This window comes from Eleutherodactylus coqui, chromosome 10 (genome assembly GCF_035609145.1).
Source record: "Eleutherodactylus coqui strain aEleCoq1 chromosome 10, aEleCoq1.hap1, whole genome shotgun sequence".
NCBI classification, from domain to species: domain Eukaryota; kingdom Metazoa; phylum Chordata; class Amphibia; order Anura; family Eleutherodactylidae; genus Eleutherodactylus; species Eleutherodactylus coqui.
In genome coordinates, this window is record NC_089846.1 from 19,406,725 (window position 1) to 19,429,540 (window position 22,816).

A 22,816-nucleotide genomic window follows, 5' to 3' on the forward strand; every position below is an offset into this window, starting at 1 on the left:
AAATACTGCCTCCAGGAAGCGGTGGTTCCGATTGGTTCTCGAGCGCTGCCAGCCAATTAATGCAGCGGCTCAATGAAACAATGCAGCAGCTTTGATTGGTTCTTCGTGCGTTGCTCAGCCAATCACAGCCATCATGTTGTGGAGGATGGATAGGATCACATAGGATAGGCCAATACCTTTGCTATAATGTTTATGTCTGCATTCAATTAGGATAGAGGCCTATAGGATCCTACTAATAAGAGGTTTAGAATCTTTACAATTCCTTAGTGGGCACAAAAACTATTAACCCTTCCATTTCTGATAGCATTCTTACTTTGCAGCATGTTTTTCCACACCTGCCTAAAACATTTGCACAGTGCTGTATATCTGCACAAAGCACACAATCAAATAAACGGACACAGAGGATGAAACAGAAGCCACAACGTAATAACACAACCACAGGAAGATTTTTATTTCATTTCTCTTAAGTTATACAGTGAATAGTTACGGAGGAGAATCGTACGTATCGCAGTCATTTCATGGATCACATCACAATTAGATTGAGCAGCTAGCTGTCTAACAGCGCACGTTATCCAACAGCGAATCACGTAAGTAGAGCCATCAATGTACCACAGGTCCCTGCATGCCAACAGCTGCACCCCTGCCTACACTGGCACACCCAACCACAAATAAATAGCATATTTATTGCTAGTATATATACATCCTAGAGAGTTTATACATCCTTGGTGCTCCCCCTGCTGGGCACAGAGGGGATTGGCAGCAGCAAATTGCGCCTATGTAAGAGTATAAAGACCTGCCAATTACTTTTTGTCAATGCTTTCAAGTAATATTTTGCTCAAGCTGTGCCCGGGAAAACAAGGATCTCATATAATAGGCATTGCTACCTCTGCCAGGTGTGACTCAGGTATGCAGGTCTGTAAATGAGATTAACCCTTCAAACCCCTAATACTTTTACAAGAAAGTAAACAATTAAAAGGAAGTGCCCTCCTCCTATCACCCAGCAGAATGGCAGGAAGCCATACTAGGACCTGAAGACACCGCTGAGGTTCGAGGTCCATCACGCCTCGGTAATCCTAATCAGGACAGATCATTTTTATATACAGTGCATGATAAACTAAATCACTCACAACACAAGGGGAAAACTAACTTCTCACGCACATGGGACCTTGTATGAGGATTATGGGAGGCTGGGGCTTTTTCTTAGGTGGGAAAGGTTTGGAATGTAGTAGAACCCGGACAGAGAAGTGGAAGGAGAGGACATCTCAGTAGGGTGGATTACAGGGAGAGTTCTACAGTGAGATCACTCATTCTGGGGCACGGAGATGGATGGTCCTTTAGGGTCGTCGAATCGATCCATGGTCTTTAGGCTCATCACCATATGCAATCCATAAGTCAGGATAAAGACAAAAAGCAGAGTGGTGATGAGACCCATCCAGATGCCCGGAGAGAAGAATCCTGCACAGTCACTGGCGTAAGCAAACCTCATGCCAGTCACATTGAAGGCCTGGATCTGGAGGAGAAAGCAGGGGAAAATTAACATATACGAATATATTAATTATATACGTAAAAAGTAGATTACTGCCGTTTCCCCCGATAATAAGACCTACCCCAGTTTTCAAAGGAGGCTTAAAAAAAAAAAAGAAAAAAAAAAGCCCTAGCTAACCTACATGGAAGAAAAAAACATCAATGCACATCTAGTACGCGGTGTCCAGTGCCTCGTGATGGTCTCCGGCGGTGCTGTGGCAACCTGCAGTGTCCTCCGCGCTGACATATCAGTTTCGTTCTGGTGACAGGGTTTTGAATACCCCGCCTCCAGCAAAGCGAGCGCTGTGATTGGATCGAGCGACAGCCCATCACAGCCGGCGCTTGATCATTCACAGCCATTCAGTGAATGACATCACTGAATGGATATGATTGGCTCATCGAGTGCCTGCTGTGATGGGCTGGCGCTTGATCCAATCACAGCGGACGCTTTGCTGGAGGCGGGGTATTCAAAGCCCCATTTACCAGAAAGATGTGTCAGCACAGAGGACAATGCTGCTTGCCGCAGTGCCGCCGGAGACCATCGCCAGGCATAGGGAAGCCACGGACCAGGTGAGTATAGGCACCCACCGAAAATGGAAAATGCTGTATATTATAGATAGATTACTATTATTACAGAATACTGCATTATATACTCCAGAGCTGCACTCACTATTCTGCTGGTGGAGTCACTGTGTACATACATTACTTATCCTGTACTGCTCCTGAGTTACATCCTGTATTATACTCCAGAGCTGCACTCACTATTCTGCTGGTGGGGTCACTGTGTACATACATTACGTATCTTATACTGAACCTGAGTTACATCCTGTATTATACCCCAGAGCTGCACTCGCTATTCTGCTGGTGTAGTCATTGTGTACATACATTACTTATCCTGTACTGATCCTGAGTTACATCCTGTATTATACTCCAGAGCTGCACTCACTATTCTGCTGGTGGAGTCACTGTGTACATGCATTACTTATCCTGTACTGATCCTGAGTTACATCCTGTATTGTACTCCAGAGCTGCACTCACTATTCTGCTGGTGGAGTCACTGTGTACATACATTACGTATCTTATACTGAACCTGAGTTACATCCTGTATTATACCCCAGAGCTGCACTCGCTATTCTACTGGTTGAGTCACTGTGTACATACATTATCCTGTACTGATCCTGAGTTAGATCCTGTATTATACTCCAGAGCTGCACTCACTATTCTGCTGGTGGAGTCACTGTGTACATGCATTACTTATCCTGAGTTATATCCTGTATTCTACTCCAGAGCTGCATTCACTATTCTGCTGGTTATCATTGGAAATAGTCACCAATTAGCCAAGCTACTATAATGCTGGCAGCAGTTAGCTTTTCCTACTATAGATTACTGTACACTGTCTAGTTTTAAAAAAATGACACATTTTGAAGAACACAAGTTACCAGCTCAAGCTCTGAACAGACACTGAGCAAGCAGCAGCTTTGAAAGATCTAAAGGGAGTTTCCAGGACTACACTATTGGTGACCTATCCTCAGGATATGTTCGCCACTGAGGATCCCTGCCAATTGGCTGATCTAAGTGACAGTGATGCTAAGGTAAGTACTGCTGTCACTTCAGTCCACAACCAGCACAGCTCCATACATTGTATAGTGGCTGTGCCTGGAATTGCAGCTTAGTCCCATTCAAGTGAGGTGTTCGCAAACCATGTGACCAATGGGCATGAGGTCAGTGGCATAAAAACTGGCTTCAATGCTTACTCATGCGCCACAGTCTCTTCAATCAGTTGATTGGCAGGGATCCTGAGCGGCGGACCTTCATTAATTATTGAAGACCCTCCCAACCTACCTGAAAATCAATGATGCTTAGGCGCCAGTTATAAGCTGCGGAACCTTCAGAGGTGTTCCTGATCAGTAGATGTCCGTAGTCAGGAAAGGTGCTGACGTACTCGCAGTGGTAAGAGTAGATGCTGGGGGCGCTCACTTGAGGTGCCCGGAATGTGGAGTTCAGCGTGCCATTATGAATTTCCACTCGCAGCGTGAACCACTCTCGTGCCGAAACTGGGTAATGGTCGTTCTTCAATATGAAACTGCAGAGAATAGGAAAAGCAATGACATGGGGGAAAAACCATGAAAGTGACATCACAGAGAAGATTGCATCCAGTGATGTCAGCAGTCACCGATTATACGAAAGAACACAAACATATAAATATAGAATACAGAACTGCAAAGGGATAATACAGGAGCGGACGGCATGTGCCAACACGTCAGCACTTACATTATTCTTATGCCATTGGGGTAATTCAGCACCAGCCTGGAAGACAAATATTGAACATTGTAAATACATAGAACTTCCACATGAAAAGGGAAATATGTAACCTATTGCAAGCAGTGGTCGGATTGCCGCACTAGCGTTTAGACAGACGTACACTGACGTGCCAAAAGTCATGGGACAGGAACGAATATCGTGCAGGATCTCCTCTAGTCTGGCAAAGTGCAGCAACTTGACATGGCATCAATTCCATAAGTAGATGGAAGAAGTTTGGAGGGATGTTGAGTCGTTTGGATAGCCACACGTAGCTCCAAAATATTTGTAGGTGCAGGATCTCAGGTGTGAATGGACCGCTCCACCACATCCCATAAATGCTTGATTGGGCTCATGTTGGGTGAACATTAGAGAAGAGCGAGTATACTCGCTAAAGGCAATTGCTCGAGCGAGCATTGCCTTTATCGAGTAGCTGCCCGCTCGAGACGGAAGGTTCGGGTGCTCGCAGCGGGCAGGGAGCTGCGGGGGAGAGCGGGGCGGAACATAGGGGAGATCTCTCTCTGAACCATTATTGTTCACTTTCGCTCGTTTGAATGGTAATCGTGGCGCCATTATATTTTGCCATAGAAAACATCAAGTAGTTGACTTTGCTGCGGAATAGGATAAAGATGATAGAAATGTGGGTTTTGTTCTATACTGGAAATGGCCTCAAATGGTTTTTCTAGATTTTATATCACTGCAGTCAGCAATGGCATCCCTCACCTGGCGTTACGGCTGTCGCACTCGGAGTCTTCTGTAAGTCCGGTGTCTGGATCAGTGAAAGTTTCAGCAGTGAGATCCATCTCCCGCCCCATAAACACCGTGATGTTGGAGGCCCAGAACAGGATACAGGGAACATTCTGCGTTTTGTTGAAGGCCAGAGGAGGATGAGTGGGCGTGGGTTTCGCTGTCTCGGTCGCCAACAGCTGCCGCCCAAAACTGCCCACAGCAAAGTCATTTTCCTTGTTTACCTAAAGGAAAACATTATTATTCTTCATGTTAAGTTATAGTAGACGCTTTCGGCTTCATACAGACCCCAAATAGCCAACAAGTAGTCAACCTTTGGAAAAAGCTGGGCGACAATCCCGCGGGGTGCTGCAATGGTTGCCATTAGTGATAGTCACCCTACAACTTTTAAGTATAAAGCTGTGTTCACACCAGAGTTGCAGTTTCCATTAGTAACAGAGAACGCATTGCTGGATTTGTCACATAACAGATACCCATAGACTTATAATGGGATCCGTTATTTTAATAGGAAAAAAAAATAGCGCTATTCTTCATATCAAATTTGCCAGGACTGTCACACAGACCAATGGTGACAGCGTGCGCAGAACCTAAAGGGGGCTTTAACTCCTTCCGGCTATATGACGTACATTTACATCATGCAGCGTTGGGGTATGTATAAAGAGAGATCGCGGGGCGATCTCTCTTCATACAGCGCTGGCGTCAGCTGTGTATTACAGCTGACACCCGTGGGCAATAGCTGTAATCAGCCACGCGGCTGATCGCAGCTATTAACCCTTTAAATGCCGCTGAATCAGACAGGCAGTCTATCAAGCCGTCCCCACGGGGATGGCTTAAAAGGCAGTCTGCTAAGGCAGCCCTGGGGCCTTTCAGAAGGCCCCCGGCTGCCATGATACCCGCACGGCTCCCTGCCATCTTCTATTTCTATATCGTAGGAATCGTACTGACCCATAGAATAAAGTGATCGTGTCATTTTTGTAGTAGTTTGTGCGCCGTAGAAACAAGACGAACCAAAAAATGGCGGAATGTCGTTTTTTTTTTCATTTTACTCCACTTAGAATTTGTTATGTTTTTCAGTACATTATAAGATACAGTAAATAGTACCAATGAAAAATACAACTGGTCCCGCAAAAAACAAGCCCTCATACAGCGACGTCGATGGATAAATAAAGGAGTTATGATTTTATAAAAGGGGAAAGGAAAAAACGAAAATAGAAAAAAAAAGGGGCCGCGTTTAATGGGACATCTATTGGCCAAACGGTCACTCAAAAAAGAGTGAATGTCAGGCTTTATTCGCATGAGCGTTTTATTGTGGGGTTTTTTTGCAGCGATTAAACGTTGCCTGAAAATCGCGACCATCTGAAGCAGATGGTTATTTGTTCAGATGGGCGATTCTCTGGCGCGTAAAATCAGCCGACTGGAAAAAAAAAAATAGGTCTTGCCCTATCTTTCGCTGCGATCAGCCGGCAACTCCCATAGAAGCCTATGGAAGAGGGCGGGGGAAAAGAGTTTAGCACTGCTAACGTATCTCCCCCCGGCCAACTTAATTTCGGGCTGCGGCGTACATGCGCCACACCCGGCTGTGTGAATGGGAGAGAAAAAGCGAGATTTGGTTGCGTCTTTCTCTCGTTCATACGAAAGTCGCAACGCCTGTGTGAAAAAGCCTAAGAGATAGTTCTTTTGTGTAAACACAGCCCCCAGTTAGGCAACAGGTGAGAATTCGTTTACTAATCACTTTGTTTAAACCACGTAAAAATAGTCACTCGTTGATTATCATCCGGTGTAAACAGGTAATCGCCTTTCAACAATTAGCCAACAACTCTGCAGGGAGAGGTGTGCTTGTTTGAGGTGTGCCTCCAAGCAAAGCTGATTGGCTGTTGCCTTTTTAAGATCATTTTACCTGCCCAAATATGTATTAATGATCCTCGACTGAACAGTCCCTGCTTGGTCTTTGGAAGAACACTAACCGGCTGCGGTCTCTGGTGGTTTTGGTCCATTGAGAGTGATCACTCAGACCGCTCACACATATCTATGTGCGTTCAGTGGACTTGGCAACTAATGAGCATGTTGGGAAGGGGTTAAAAGTAGAGATGAGCCAGCATACTCGTTAAGGCGATTTACTCGAGAGAGCTTCGCCTTTTTTGAGTACCTGCTGGCTCGTCCCTGAAAATTCGGGGGGGGGGGGGGGGGGGGGGGGGGGGCGGGGTGGAGAGTGAGACAGATCCCTCTCTCTCTCTCTCTCCTGATCCCCTCCGCAACCCCCCCCCCCCCCCCGAATCTTCAGGGACGAGCCAGAAGGTACTCAAAAAAGGCGAAGCTCTCTCTCTCTCTCTCTCTCTCTCTCTCTCTCGAGGAAATCGCCTTACTGAGTATGCTCGCTCATCTCTAGTTAAAAGTTAGAGTTCAGCGATCACCAAATCGAACGAAAGCGAACAATTGCTCTGTGTAAAAGCGCACAAACAAGTCGTTGGTATGCTTTAGCGACAATTTCAGATGATCGTTGTCCTGTGTAAGACTTCCTTTAGAGATGAAGACGCCTCTGCAGCGACTTCCAGAGGAGCGAAGAACAACACAAAACAAACTAATATTCTCGTCCGCTCACTGCCGCTACAGCGACTCCACATACCCGTGACGGCCTGAGCGCTGTGAGCAGGGCGGTGTAAGGGACGCCCTCCGACTTCAGGGTGCTCAGCACTTGTCCGATTACTTCATCTGCAAACAGACAGAACACAAACGTTATTTCTCTGCCCCATAGGGCCGGCAACTTTGTCACAAACGAAGACCGTGATTTTCTTAAACTTCTGCACAATTCTCGATTTTAATCTCAATATGGTGACGCCACATTTGTAGTTTTCTACATGTGTTTTACGTTTCGGCAACAAGAACAAATATGTGAAGTATTTTTTGGTCTGCAGGGTGAATTGTAGTTTCCATTTTGGGGTACATGTGACTTTTTGCGCGCTTTTTATTGTGTTTTTGGCAGGTGAAAATAAAAAAAAAAAAAGCTTTTCTGGCATCGTTAATCTTGAAATATTTGTATGCCATTCGCGGTGCGGGATAATGAAGATAGTATTGGTGATTACAAGCAAGGATGTACCCAATTTTATTTTCAGGGAAATTGTATCTTTTTTTGCCTTTACTGTTTTATATTTTGTTACAATTTTATTTACTTATTTTTTAAAAGCGCTTTCTCTTTGTCTCTCAGGCTGCTTTCATGCGGCCGAGAAAATCGTGCGAGGTGCACAAATCTCGTATGAATATGAACTCCATTCTTTTGAATGGGGTCATATACAAACCCCGACATGGCCTATGTTTGGGTGTTCCCTCTGAACACATCGCCCATTGTTTTCAATGGAGCCAGCGAAAACCCCACACGGCGTGCGATGTGCATGCGAGTGCAATGTGATGTTAACCCATTGAAAACAATGGGAACCACTTGCCGATCCCACCTCTCTGAAGTGATGCGAAGCGTTTTAGACAAACGCCTCACATCCAGGGGGAAATCATACGTTCCCAAGCAAGAAATCAGCCGACACAGCAGGCGCCTGGCACCAGCCGGACTATACCGTCATGTATCAGTGAATGGGTCGGGTAGTTGTTGCATGGGTTTTCTTGCCAACGGATAGGACAGGCACCATGAAGATGTATCCAGCCCAGGCTAAACCTCTCACAGCATGTAATTTGCACCAAGGCTTACCTGCTGTCACATTCCATGTTGTGAAGGGTTCATCTATGGCCAGGTAAATGTGCAGGGCGCCCGACGCATCAGTAGATTCCTTACACTGACAGTAGCGCTCCGTTAAAAAGGGGTTTCCCGGGCAAAAATTATTGCCGACCTACGCTCAGGATAGATCATCAATAGCTAAATCCTGCTGCTCGGGATCCCCAGTGATCACCTGATCACCCAGCCTGTTGTCAGTGTAATGAGGCCAGATGTCATCATCAAGGATGGGAGCGGACGTGCCATAGCGAGCTTCACTGCCTCTGAAATCAATGGGAGCTGAAGCGGTATTAGACGTCCATTGTGGACCGCAGTGTCGGAGGCAGAAGTGTGAAAGCGGCTTCAACCGCCATAGATTTCAAAGAAAGTGAAGCCCACTATGGCACGTCCGCTACAGACTGCAGCCAACCTACACAACTGCTAGGTCTATCCAAGACGACCCGGTAGATGCAGTGCCTTACCGCTGCTGGCACGCAGCCAGCTATTGTCTAGGGATGCCGCTAGTGTGGCGCAGCACCTGCCACCTTAGTAGAAAAAAAAATATAGGGGTGAATTAATTGAATTCATTGGATTGTCCGGCCTTAATGATCTGCAGCTCAAAGCTTTCAATATCAAATCAACCAGTAATATTTAGATCACCAGGCGGACATTATCTGGATTATCAGATGTAATGTATCTTAATTCCAGACTCACCGTTTGCTCTGAGAATGTCTTTAGTTGCCATTAAGCCGGCACTAGAGGAAGAAGAAGAAAAATAAAAGAGGTAAATGACATGTATCACTCGACACGTCCCAGGCCTGCAGCGCTGCGTGTACGGGAACCTCCGAAACAGTTAGTGGACCACTAACAGTATAAGAACCCTGAGCACAAGTCCCAAAACTCCTGTATAAACTCCAGGCGATAAATCTTGTACTGATTGGTAGCTCTGCTTTGCTAATGCACAGTGTGAACACTAGGGGTCACTGCGAGCCCAATACTCAGCCTGTGAAAGCAATAGGGCAAACCCCAAGTCCAGTGTGTATGGTCGGTCGTGTGGAGTTTGTTATTAACGCCATGACGCAGTATTGGGAAGTCCTCTATAGTGCCGGTCTGTATAGAGAATCAGTCACCTGTTAGAGTAGGGCAGCCTCACAACAAGCAGCGATGGGATACTCTCATTTAGCCTCAGCTCCAACAGAGTCGACTGATCCACATGGAGGGGGCTCACATCCAGCTTCTCCTTTAAATAGGTTGGCAGGATGTTGGCAGCGTACCAATCTACAGCGGGCAGCACCAAAGAAGAAGGCGACGACTCCATGATGTTCTGCAAAACAAATAATTGTCTGTGAGACGAGCCATAGGCCGAATGAATGCAGCGGCGGTCACACATGTGCGCTACTGAACGCTCCATATACTTCAGCCAAGTACAAGTACCAAAGAAGTGAATAGAGCCGTGAATCGCAGTGGTGACCGCGGATCGAGTCATCTGGGCCACTCCGAGGAGGTGCACACAGCAAAAAAAAAAATAATAATCACACAAGGAGTTTTCTGCACGGATTCCGCCTCTAAAACTGCAAAGAGAAATCCAAGTATTTTGCTTCAAAACCACAATATCAAAGGGCAGAATCTGTGTCACTTTTCCAGGTGGATCCGCAAGGAAATGGGTCAGGAAATCAGTGCCCGGATTTTGCCCATTGGCAGGGCTGATTCTGCGTGCGGATCTGCAGCAATATATGTAGCAGAAACATGCGGCGTAGCCAAAGACGTCTGCCGCGGGGTTAGAGAAAACTGCACATTGGATTCCGCAGTGGGAACATACCCGAGGGGTCCCCATTTTCAGGTTCCGAGGGGTCCCAATGGTCAGACCCCCACAGGTAAGGTAATTATCCACTGTCTTGTATATGAAGATAAGGTCTTTACACTGTAAATAGGCTGACCCACGTAAAGGGTCTCGTAGACGAAAGGATTGTTCAGACGAGCGAAAGTGAATGATAATTCACTTCTTGTTTGTCGTTCATTTAATGCAGGCATAAAAGCCATCATTGGCTCATTCACGTATCATTCAGTTTAAACAGTGGTTCTCATTCACTTCCACAGCAAATGTCAAAGACTGAACAACGATGTATCTGGCCGTATGCGAACCCGGACGTCATTCACACGACAGCTTGGTGTGAATGGACCAGTAGGGTTCACACTTGTGTTGGGGTTTTCAGTCAGTGTGAACGGGCCCTAAAGCCAGAACATTCAGTTCCCAGCTGGAGTGAGGTCCTCCCCAACACCCCTAGGTCCTTGGCCACATATCCAGGATGTGTATTTCCACAGCCGGCACATGGCCCCATTACCGGCCTATGAGGCTACAAACCCGATTGATGGCCAGCCTGGTACAACTCCCTGCACGCCCTATTCCCATCCATTTCACAGATGAGGATCGGACACGCACAGTACATACGGTACACGTTGGACAGCACACGGACAGCTGTCTGGGCTGCTCAATGCGAGCTGCGCCTGAGCTTCTAGAGTTATGGCCGCCGGCCTTACATCGAGGCGACCTCCGCTACATGACGACCAATCAGTTCTGCTGCGAGCAGATGGAATTAGCAGCTTCAGGGTAATTACGGCTTTAGAGGCGTCTGGGGGGGGGGGGGGTATACTCTGCAGCACAGCCGACGCTCTTCTTTATTTGCCTCTTGTATTGTTCTGGCTGCTCGTCCCGCTGCAGGATGCCGCTTAGCCCTCATCTTCCTCCCTGACAGGTACAACCCGCAGCAGACAAGGTGCGCAGGTGACATCTTACCTCCAGATTTGGGAAAGCGCTGTCTTGTTTGTTCCCGTAGACTCCGCCGAACGCTGTGAAGTCTTCAATGCTCAACTGGCAAAATAACAAAGGCATGTTAGAAATGACTTAGCAGCCCCTCGTCACCCCCCAGACACTGGGGGTCCGCATTAAGGATAGGGTTCAGGATACCTTCTCTTGGAGGAAAAGCAGGACATTCCTGGGGCCACTGCCGAGAGCCGCATCCAAGTACTGACCCAACTGGAGATCAGTTGTCACGTGACCGCCATGGGTGCCGGGCTGCGATGACCACAGGGAGCTGTTGGGGGCGACAGGTTATAGATAATGTAAGCCTTATAGATTTAGGAAGTCACAGACAGAAGACAAGTACGAGGAGACTGTAATGTCATGTACGCTGTGATGACAAAGGTACTGGCCCCCCACTAATCCTGTGCGGTCAGGTGATGTGTGAGCCTTGTACCAGCTGTGAAGGCATCACACATCGTCTGTCTGCGCTCAGGGGGTCTCGCAGGCCAGTGCAACATCTGTTACCACCAGAACCGTCCGAAGGGAACGGCATGTGAAGGGTTACCATGGACAAGGGCCCGCACACAACATCACAGCAGTGACCGCACAGAGGCTGCGATGGGGCTTGGAGCGTCAGACTGTAAATTTTGGGAACATCTGATTCCCGGTACACCATCTTCCCATCGGCTGGCCACACTTGGGTGTGACGGCTGCCTGGAGAGCGGTTTCTACGCGACTGCATCGTTCAGCAGTGAAGTTTAACTCCTTTAGTGGCACACCCAGAAAATCTCCTAGAAATCAGTGTTAAAATGTGCTGAAGACTACCTAAACCTGCCACTGAAGGGTTAAGGAGGTTCTGTTATGGTGGAGATGTTTCTGCTGGGAAGGCCTAGGACCATTGGTTGTAGTGAAGTCCACTCTCAACGCCAATGGGTACAGAGACATTCTGGACAATGTGGCATCACCTACCCTGTGGCAATACAGCTCCGTGTCTCTGCCAACATGACCGAGCACCATGCCATACGGCACGGAGTGTTGAGGCTTGGTCTGAGGAGCAGGCCCCCAAAGTCCGGATCTCAATCCTATTGAGCATTGTTGGGACGAGCTAGAACGCTGTATCTGTGCACAGCCAACATGCCCATCATGCCGCGTATCACTATATGAAGCCCCCCTCGAGTATGGAGGCAAATCCCTCCACACATCTATAGGAACTTAGTGGCCTGGAGGGGTCACTGCAGTCACTGAGCGGCCCAAAACCGGAGTGAAAAATGTGAATAAAATCCAATTCACCCCCCCATCCCAATACTATTGTCAACAGTGGATGTAAAAGCCTTAATTACACGGTCTTCAGTCCAGGAGAAGCACATGATGGCGTCTCACATGACGGGGCACGAGCGGTCGCTGACAAGGAATCATTCATAAGGGCAGCCAGGAACTATCTGCTTAGTACACGGGCGGCCCGCAGGTTTAGTACACCGCTATGCTAGAAGTTACTGGCCGACGCCTGAGGCGGCGCTACTGGGAGACCCCGAGGACAAACTGTTCCCTTCTGATGATCCAAACCTCCAAAATCCATTAAAGGGGATTAAGGGACTTAAAAATATAAATGATCGGCTTAAAATGGTGACAAATTAAGAAAACTACATGAATACTCGCCTGCTCCAGCGGCGTCCCATCCAGCATGGCGCCTGCCGCTCGGGACCTGGGAGAAGCGGCGGGCGGTCCCGTGCCGTATATTGTGCACATTACTACTCGCCAATCACAGGCTTCAGCAGCCATACTTCCGTGGTTGCTTAAAGCCCGTGATTGGCGGCGCCGTCATGTGCCCAGTATACGGAACGTAACTGCCCATCGCTTCTCCTGGGTTCCAAGCGGCGGGTACTGAAGCTCCAGCGCTGGACGAGGTGCTGACACAGCAGGCGACTATTCGTTTTTTCCTCTCTATTTCACGCCATTTTAAGTGTGTACATTTTTTCTCTGAAGTCCATAAAAACCTCTTTAACCCCTTCATGACCACAATATGCTTTTTACTGACTTCACTAACAGACCTGCACATACGTCTTTGTAAGGCGGTGGTTGACTGACTGCTGACAGCCAGGAGCAGAGGAACCGCATATAATGGCATTTTACATGCCACAATCAATAGCAACTGCAGCGTGTAAAGCGGATGACAGGGGGAGGGGGCGCTGTTACCCACCGGCACCCCGCAGTACAATTGCAAGGTACCAATGAATTCCCCTGGCAGCTGGAAGCCTGATGAAGGCCCTCCATGTCTGCCATGTAACCCAGCCTATTAGGCCCCGCCGCCAGCAAAGTCTAATAGGTTGCTGTCACAGACTTAGGAGAACGCACTACATAAGTACTGCAGTGTACTATCCTAGCGATCAAACAACTATGAACACTGCTTGGTACTTAAGGCACACAATAGGCCGGTCACTAAGGGGTTAAAGTCCGCAGGCTCCCCATAGATATACACACGGGCCCATCCATATCTGCGTCAGGGTATCTGTCTGCAGCCTCCGGCAGCGTGCTGCGCCGCCTCGTCCGGTAAAATGCCAGGCGGAAGCCGACGCAACACCACACAGAGCCGCTTCGTAGATCTCTATCTGGGAAAGCTGGGTGGGGACCGCGACGGCACGTGACGAAATCAGCGTCAGCAATCCATACGTTACACGGAGGCGGTCTGCTGCAGATATGCATTACAGCTGCCGAGCTGCCGCACGCAGGTCAGCGGTGCCGATGTGGACATCCCAGCTCGGAATCCGTGTCAGCCGCGTTCACTCGTCACACTCCCTAACCTGCTATTTTTTTTCTGCAATTGCGATGCGTTTTACAAAGAAGCAGCATCGTTGTTTTGTCACACCTGTGAGATTCGCACGCCGCAAATTGGTGTATTCGGCCCGGATTCCTGAAAGCCCCCGGGTTATCAGGGCCAGGGAGCAGTGTTGGTGCTCAGGACCCTGGAAGAGCTGGGTCACATGACACCTCTTGGTTTATCACCCGCCTTTCGCAGAGTAGAGGCAGCCTGGAGGTTCGCGGCCCTTTTTACACGGAGCGACTATTGTTCAAAGAAATGGTTGGCTCGTGCAGATTTGTGCGCTAATCGTCCAGTGTGACGGCGGCCAACGATTGGACGACGAGCGAGAATCCGCCCACTACTTATTATACAGGTAGAATAATAAATCGTTTGCTCGGCGTTGTGTCTGACCAGCGATCGTTTAGTCCCCACCGCGGCTGATCGCCGGAATGATGCGTGAACGCTTTATCTGCCCGTATAAACCCGCTGCGGAGCGCGATCTGTCATCGGCGCTGGTATGAACGATTTCTAAAGCATATCTCCAGTAACAGATATTAGCACGGTGGGGCATGCTGGGAGTTGTAGTCCCAGGACACAGACGTCCGGCTCGCCGCGGCCGCACACGCTCTCTTTCCAGGAAGTATTTTGGGGGAAGTAGAAAAAGGGAACTCAGTGCCGCCCGACATGTGACCCTCCGTGTGCTCCGGGCAGGAATGTGGGGGAGGGGCGAGCCAAGCAGACACACAACGGCATACGGCTGCAGCGGCGCACGATAAAAGAATCCGCACCGCGCAAATCCTGGAGCGACGAAAAGGAACCGTAAGGAAATATTACCGGCAGTACAAAACGGGAAACGTATGAGGAACGCGGGGAGCGTCACACCGTATGACATCACAACACTTATTACCCACATGATATTACACCCCAACCTCACCCCGCACTGAGCTGACTGCATGCATAATGATGTCATCACATCTACCCATTTCGCACGGTGATGTCATCTGTAACCAGAATAATACACTCTGATGACATCACAGCTCTGCAGCTAAAAACAATAAATGACTTTCCAGGTGACCAATATCACGACATAACGACATCCTCACGTGACACACCGAGGAAGGACCCGGCAGCATCATCATCTGCAGCCCTTCCATGGTAACCAGACCGGTTATGTCCGCGCCGAACACTCACCTTTGGCTGGACCACAGGAGGACGGGCACCTGCTGGGAGCTGGCAGCACGCCATGGCCCGACCAGCACAAGGAGGACAGAGAGAGGAGCGAAGTACGCCCCGGCCGCCATCTTCCTGCGGTAGCGGCTAGAATGTATTGGCTCTTAGGCGGTATGATGACGTGCGGTCATATGGTCTTGGGTCACATGACTGGACAGGAGATGGGGAGGAGCTAAACTAGAATGTATTGGCTCTACTGACGAATCATGTGACTTAAAAATATCTGACGTCAGACCTCCTTCCAGCAACTCCACTCTAGTCTCTACCATCGGCTGATAAATCCTAGTGGGCAAGTCCGTCTAATGACGTCACGCCCATGTGACCAGCCCTTATCTCTTGTAGGAGGAGCTTTCTGGAAAGTGCTGTTTGCTGGGGTGTTGTGAGCAGCAGAGAGCAGCCATTACCAGCAGCTGCAGAAATGTACACAGTTTAATAGAAGAGCTGCCCTGCTCTGTGGGGAGTGCCTGCTCTTCCTACAGATGCAATGCTCTGCAGTACTGGGGGCACTAGAGTGCAATGCTCTGCATAGTGGGAGGGGGGAGGGGGGAGACATGTAAATAATAGCTTTCTGAATAAGTGTCCTCTAGCCCCCTATAACGCAGCATCTTTGTGAACCTGTTGTGGACCAAGAGCCGTAAATACACTTTTCAGAAGTTGTTGTTTTCTTGTAAAAGTCGGCAAGTAGTTACATCTAAATCTAGTTTCACACAGGCAATGGTGATATCAGGCTGCGATTCACGTCCCGATATCGCACCTTCCGCCATGTGAAAGCCCCATGGATACGAGGCATTTTTATGTGAAAACAGTCCAGCATCACTGCGAGGAATCCCTTCATCCCAGCAGGGATGAAAGGATTCCCCCAGCAGCAGTTCAAGAGATCCTCCCAGCAGGGGTTCCCCCAGTCATGGCTCAAGAGATCACCCCAGCAGGGGTTCCCCCACTGCTATGGTTGGCAAGTGCAATGGCAGACCATGTTTCTCAGCCCAATATTGCGCTTCCCGTGTGTATGTAGCCTAATAGCGGTATGAGTAGTTTAAAAAAAAAACCTGCATCTTTGTTCGAGTCTAAAAAACGGAAGCAAAACGGAACTAAAGCAAATTGAAAGCATTTAGTTGTTTTTTTTAAAAAAAACCTATTGAAATCAATGGGGAAAAAATGGATCAGTTTATTTTAATTTTACATTCTCCAAAACCCGAGCAGAGACAGAATTCCTGTAGAACGGGGGAAGTACCAGAAGATTGTAGACACGTCAAAAAGGGGAGAAGGTGGACCCAGGAAACTACAGGCCTGTGACCCTGACTTTTTACTGGGAATGATCTTTGAACAAATTATTAAACAGCATGTATGCAAGTACTTGGATGGGAATGGAGCAATTAACCAGAACCAGCATGGGTTTGTAACAAACAAGTCATGCCAGACAAATCTAATTTCCTTCTATGACAGAATCACTGACTGGGTTTGTCACAGATAGGGAGGGGAGAGACGATCGTTCTAATCGTTGCGCCCAATTTATCATGGCAGAGTCTGATCGCTCTAGCAAGATTGTGGGTGTGGAGTAGCCAGACTACAGGTGGATTTGTAACCAGCTTTCATGGGGACCTGCCACATGCAGACCAAAAGCACAAATCACCCCCTGATCCGGTCTAATGCACTTTAACACTCCACAATGCTGCTCATACACATGCTGCCACCACCAACTTTTAAAGGTAAGCTGGAACGCAGACTTATGAATTATGAACAAAAACTTTGGCGTTATGGTTCGTTTTAAAACGGACAAGGCTTGACTAATAAATTGCAGATTTATTCCTAAGAAGACCAGCAATGCAAAAAATAAAATAAAATATATATATATATATATACACACACACAAAGGATATACAGAAAGTTTGTTACTCTGGAGTATAGGGGTATACAGGTGTTCTGGATTATGATTTTCTCCAGCAGGCTTTGAGGTATTTTGTCGCTTCCAAATTGAGTATCGTGTGCACACTTCATCGACCAGAATCAGACACAAATGCTGGTCTAAAACCGGGAGAGTCTCTACCCAAATGTGTAGAGTCTCAGGCTTTTATTGTAACACATGACAACCGCCCTTTATGGGCGTGCAACAGATTACATCAGTAACATATAAGATTCTCATTTGTCGGATCATACAGAATCTCCCACCTCTCTCCCCACCCTCCCTCACGTCCGCCATAGTGTGGACTTTGTCTTCTTTAGCATGCAGACAACCTTAAGCAGTTTCTGTGTATGTGGCAACCCATTGTTTAAATAGATTGTATGAGGAGTGGAAGGGGCTAGGTAAACACTCAGTATTAAACACAGGATATACACGACACTATGGCCCTTTAACTCTTAGAAACTGGTTGAGCAACTTCTATGTACTTAGAGCAAATACATCACCCATCCATTGGCTAGCAAATACCATGATTAGATTGTGTGTGTCCTTTAAACTCCTCAGAGCTTAGAGTCATTACAACAGCAAAATACATTTGGGTTATATAAATCGATAGACATTTTATAAATAATCATCATGTCTATCACAATCCCCCCTTAAAATGTCTATCCTCTAATTCTCTATCTAATTTTCACAGTTTTCTGCGCATGAGCCTATAACTGGAGCGCGTTGAAGGTTCGTTTTAGGGTCTTCAAGGGGGTGTAGGACTTGTCCACTCCTTCTGGGGATGCATTCAGCAAACTCATGGTGGGAGCGTCTTTTCCAGCATCAGTTTCACAGGTCTCTCTGACACAGGGGATAACACAGCAGACTAGAACAGAAAAGGTAACCATCAGTTCACATACAACAGCAACGCCCGTCTGTGCCAGGATCCTTTACCACCCGCTCATCCATGGCGAGTGCTGGTCCCAAAAGTTAGCTCTTTTTAGTTAGTGCGGTCAGCTTCTTAATGGCAACTGCGTCTTTACCCACGGGTCATGTGTCGTCTAGGATGTAGGTACAACAAGTCTCCCCTATCATCTTACAGACACTCCCCTTTTTAGCTAAAGTCATATCTAAGGTCATTCTATTTTTGAAATAGTCGAGGTAGGTCCTATTGGTCGACTAGTCCCTATAAGGCGTCTCTAGTATAATTTATAAACCGCTGTTAATTATAATAAACATAATTAATCCAGTCAACATTTATTTACCATAATGATCAGGAAAATGGACTCGAATCTAGTTTTAACTTGGTCTCTAATTTTTAAAACTTGTCAGGTACCCCCCTTGGCTATCCTATGACGTCAATGTACACGTGTAGATCAAAACTACCACCAGGGGTCTCTCTTCTCGCTCTAGTATAATGTTACAATACTAGTAGTGTGCACAGGCACGCACGGTGTGGGACTCCCTAATCTTCACCCACACCAATGTCCCTCCTGGAGATAGTCCTAATGGTGAACACGTCCAGGTCGCCTCACCCTTGCGTCAGGGTTTTCCCACTGCCCGTAAGTCCCTACTCCTAGGAGGGGGGGATCCCTACCTCACCTCAGAGGGAGGCCATGGATTCCCTGGGCTCATTTCCGGGCATCCATACCCTCTATCTGTACAAGTTAACACCCCACAGGGTGTGCCCTCGCCGGAACCTAAGGTCTTCTGCACTATCCCTTGGCAAATGGGAATTCCACTGACAATCCATCTTAGGAGATCGGGGCAGGCGCAGTACTAGTACATTTCTCCTTTTCTTTGGTAGCGTACGTGGTTGGCATTATCAGAACTGGCTCTTCATCTTTTTCAAACAAGGGAAACGTTGGTGTCTGACAGGATGTGGAGGAGCATAAGGGCTTTACTAAGGCACACTCCCCTGTCCAATTACCCTCCAGGCGGGTCCTCTACCTCATGTCTCCACAAAGCCAGTAAACGTCTCCTAAGGACTGGACCTGATTCTGCATCTATTCCCCTCCTATCATACTGTAGGAGGAGCAATACCCGTTGGTGAGTTCCCCAAAAATCTCCCTCCACCCTGCCTATTTGCCTGGCAGGTGTAGTTTCCAGGGTAGTCAGTAATACTCTCTCCGGTGCAAAACACTTAAGTAGTTATAGAGTATTCCTTCTTCCATTTCTCACGGACAGTGTAATTAGCGGAAATGTTCGTGAAGAGACTAATAAACCACTCTTCAGCATCTACAGGGAGATTTAGGGGGACCATCCCCGAGTGTAGTCGGGCACTACCGCACACGCAACAGTTAGACTTGTTGCTCCTGTTAGCATTGTACCTCATCAACTCCAACCAGAGATTCTGGTCAGAGTAGCCAGTCGCTACTGTCAAGGTGTCCACAAAAGGTAGGGTCGGCTATGATCATCATGTTCGTCAAGGTCTTTATCTTACGGCGGAGGGGGTTAATTATGGGCACGGGACTAAGTGAAGGCTTCCATTCGGGTGCATCTACCATACCCCTTATTTTAAACTTCCCTAAGGGATCTATCCTCCCGCACCGGTATGTCCCCAGACTATAAGTCCCTCCGTCCCCCGGGCTTGGATCTCCCATGGTTAGTGTAACAACCACATTAAAACCAAGCAACATACTAAGTTCAGCCTTCCAATACCTGCTGTCCTTATTATTCTCAAGGAGGGTTATACGACTAATTAGGGATTTCCCGCTCCTATCTTTCTTATTTAAGGCACTTCGCAGTTTATAGGACTAGTCTATTCCTGTGTTCCATCCCACTAATCCCCAATAACGGCAGTATTCTCCCCAGACTTTATCAGTGGCGCAAACATATTGTATTCCCCGGGTATGCAAGTCATATAACCAGCTGGACTGAGCTAAATCTGGCCTGCGGTGGGATCTTGCGCCTAGACACGGGACCACAGTACAATAGTCGAAGGAATATGCGGCTACTTGAGCATTGGACGAGTTATACTAGAAGGTAACCATACCCTCATATTCTTCCGACTAAGGATTCCAGTTGCCACCCTCCTCTCTCACTAGCCCTAACCAGAGTAATGTCTTTGGCACAACTAAGACTGGTCTCCCGGATCTGAAGCTTTCTTACAGTATGAAGCATGGATCCATGTAAGTCTTTCGGCTAGTTTCACAGCTGTGGCAGTAGTCAGAAGCACCTGGTAGGGGCCATCAAATCGGAGCTCAGGAGGGTGCTTCCTGAGGAACTTCTTGACGCACACCCAATCCCCAGGCTGCAAGATATGTGTCCCAGTGTCTGCCTCTGAGTCTGGAAGAGAACACCTGTGCATAGGCTTTGGTTAGTTCTTTAACAACGGAAATCACATACTCAGTCAACACATCAGATTGTAATTGTAACTACTGAGGATAGTAACAACCTAGCCTTGGGGCTAGCCCAAACAATCTCGTAGGGAGATAATGCATGATCCCCCCTGGGTTCATATCTAACACTGTATAAGGCTATTGGAGGACAGTCTTTCCAAAGTGGCGTCATTTTTAAGTATCTTACTTTTAGCGTGCCACTACGTCTCTCCACCTTTCCACTACTCTAAAGATGGTAGAGTATGTAAAAGGCCTGGGATACACCCAGAGCAGACATGACATGTTACATTCACCTGCGAAGTTTATACCTCTGTCTGACTCTGAATCACTTCTGGTACCCCATATTCACAGTTTACCTCGTTCATGAGCTTCTTTGCGGTTACCTACTTGTTTACCTTGGTAACAGGGTCGGCCTCCAACCTGCAAAGACATCAACAACAACAAGCACGTAGTCATACTTCCCAACAAGTGGGAGCTGAACGTAGTCAATTTGCAATCCCTGAAATGGGTAGAGTGGTCCCGGCAAGTGTGATGTGGCAAATTTACTTCTGCCCTGACTCACCTATGGCATAGATCATGCTAAACTGGACAAATGATGCAGCAGCTACAGAGAACCTAGAAGTCGCCCAACCTCTTTCAAGCGTCGTCATCATTACTGCTTTACTAGGTGGGTCTTTCCGTCCATCAGCTGGGCCATCATGGGATACAGGAACTGTGGTGGGCAAGTGCTGTTGACTGTTCACCACACGCTGTCCTGTTTCTGCTGCTCCCATATTAGTCCATTTATTCTTTTCTTCCTTGCTGGCTTGTAACTGTAAAAGTCTTTAGCATATCAAAGTCCAAATTTTTGTCAATGTTCAAAGTTTCTACCACTGACTCATGCTGTCAGTATCTTTTCTTCTTTCTTCCACGGCTTGAGGGCCGCTGCCTTTGCTATGCTGTCAGCGAGGGTGTCGTCTCTCGCCTCTCCAGTGTAGGAATCGGTGCGAACTCTCAACTTTGTCAGGTAGAAGGAGGGCCTCCATGCGACTCTGTACCGCTGCACCATTCTCAATTGGTTGTCCTGCTAAGGTAAAAACTGTCTGGCCTTCCATATTGGGCCGTAATCATGAGCTATGCCAAATGCATACCAGGAGTCAGTGTAAAGGATTGCCGGTCTTACCTCTCGCCACTCTACATGCCTCAGTGATGGCCTTCAATTCCGCTTCTTGTACTGTGACATGCGGAGGCAGAGCTTCTGCTTCTAGGACATCTTGTTGTGTGACCACTGCATATCCGATGTGGAGTCATCAATCCTCACCCTGGTACCATCTGCAAAAAGCTCAACATATGCATTATCAACAGAGGTTCTGGTTACTGTTTGCATATCTGCAGTTTCTTACCGAATTAGTACTAAATAATCACGTTGATGTTCTATTTCACATGGCTCGGAATCTTGTAGCACAAAATCATTTATATATATATTTTTTTCAAACCCAATAGCTGATCTACAACACCTAGATCATCTATGACCCAGATCACCTATGCCTCCCCCCTTTTGAACCGCAATACTCAATGGAAAAAGAGTCATTGCGTTCAAACTAGTAAACCAAGAGGCACAAAAACAAGCACTTTGTAGGTCAAGATGACATTGTATGCAGCGAAGTCTGAGCGAAAATCTCCTTAAAAATTTTTTTTTTTTTTTCCTTTCAGGTCGCAGTTAGCATTTTTTAACACAAGGGGGCGCCACACGATTCAAATTTTACGTCACCCAGTGTAATAGTATTTCAGGGTATGGCCAGCGTTTAGCTTTTACTCTCCTGTCGGAATATAATTATAGCTTCAGTGTAGACTGACACTAGAATATACAAAAGACTTAAAGAAAAACTAAAGAATACGGATGAATTAACATCCTACTCTGGGCAATTCAGTCCCTCTTTCTTCACATAAAAAGTAAAATTACTTCACCAAATTGCATGAAAAAGTTTGCTGGGTGACTATAGTGAAATTATTCCATCTGTAGGAGCCTTCCGTAACATCATCTGTCTGAGTATCCATTGGAGAAGCGGGCAGTGGAAAACAGAGCCCCTGGGAACATGAGAGAGCGTCCCCTGTCATGTATTCCCGGCCTCTGCCCCCCATGCATCAACTCCAATCTTCCATGCACTATAAACCAGCTTAGTCATCTACTATGTCCCAAGCTGCATCTCCACAAAGGTTTGTTTCCCTGAACTTATCACACATCCAAAGTGGCCACATCTTGGAGCGTAACAAAGTCTGGTCAAACAAAACCTTACTTCAGACAATCATGATGTTAGCACTGGATACAGTGGCATTGGGGAATATAGGCCTCCCAAATGCAGCAAAATGGCCGCCAGAGGCAGAAAGGGGCGGGGCTACAGATCCCCCAGGTGAGGCAAAATGGCTGCCGGAAGAAGGGGCGGGGCCAGGGGCAGCAGCACTCCCAGGTGAGGCAAGATGGCCGCTGGAGGAGAAAGGGGCGGGGCCAGGTCCTGTCCCG

The 22,816-nt window shown here is 47.5% G+C and overlaps 1 protein-coding gene across 1 annotated transcript; it reads right to left on the reverse strand.

Annotated features, from left to right (window-relative positions):
* Positions 1-427: 427 nt before the first annotated feature.
* Positions 428-15,213, reverse strand: ATP6AP1 (ATPase H+ transporting accessory protein 1). The gene is made up of 10 exons (XM_066580462.1): positions 15,055-15,213; positions 11,232-11,358; positions 11,061-11,135; positions 9,397-9,590; positions 8,981-9,021; positions 7,193-7,278; positions 4,546-4,793; positions 3,796-3,831; positions 3,367-3,607; positions 428-1,510 (listed from the first exon to the last, which is right to left on the reverse strand). The coding sequence occupies exons 1-10, from the start codon at positions 15,162-15,164 to the stop codon at positions 1,301-1,303; spliced, it is 1,368 nt and encodes a 455-aa protein (XP_066436559.1). The 5' UTR covers positions 15,165-15,213; the 3' UTR covers positions 428-1,300.
* Positions 15,214-22,816: the final 7,603 nt, after the last annotated feature.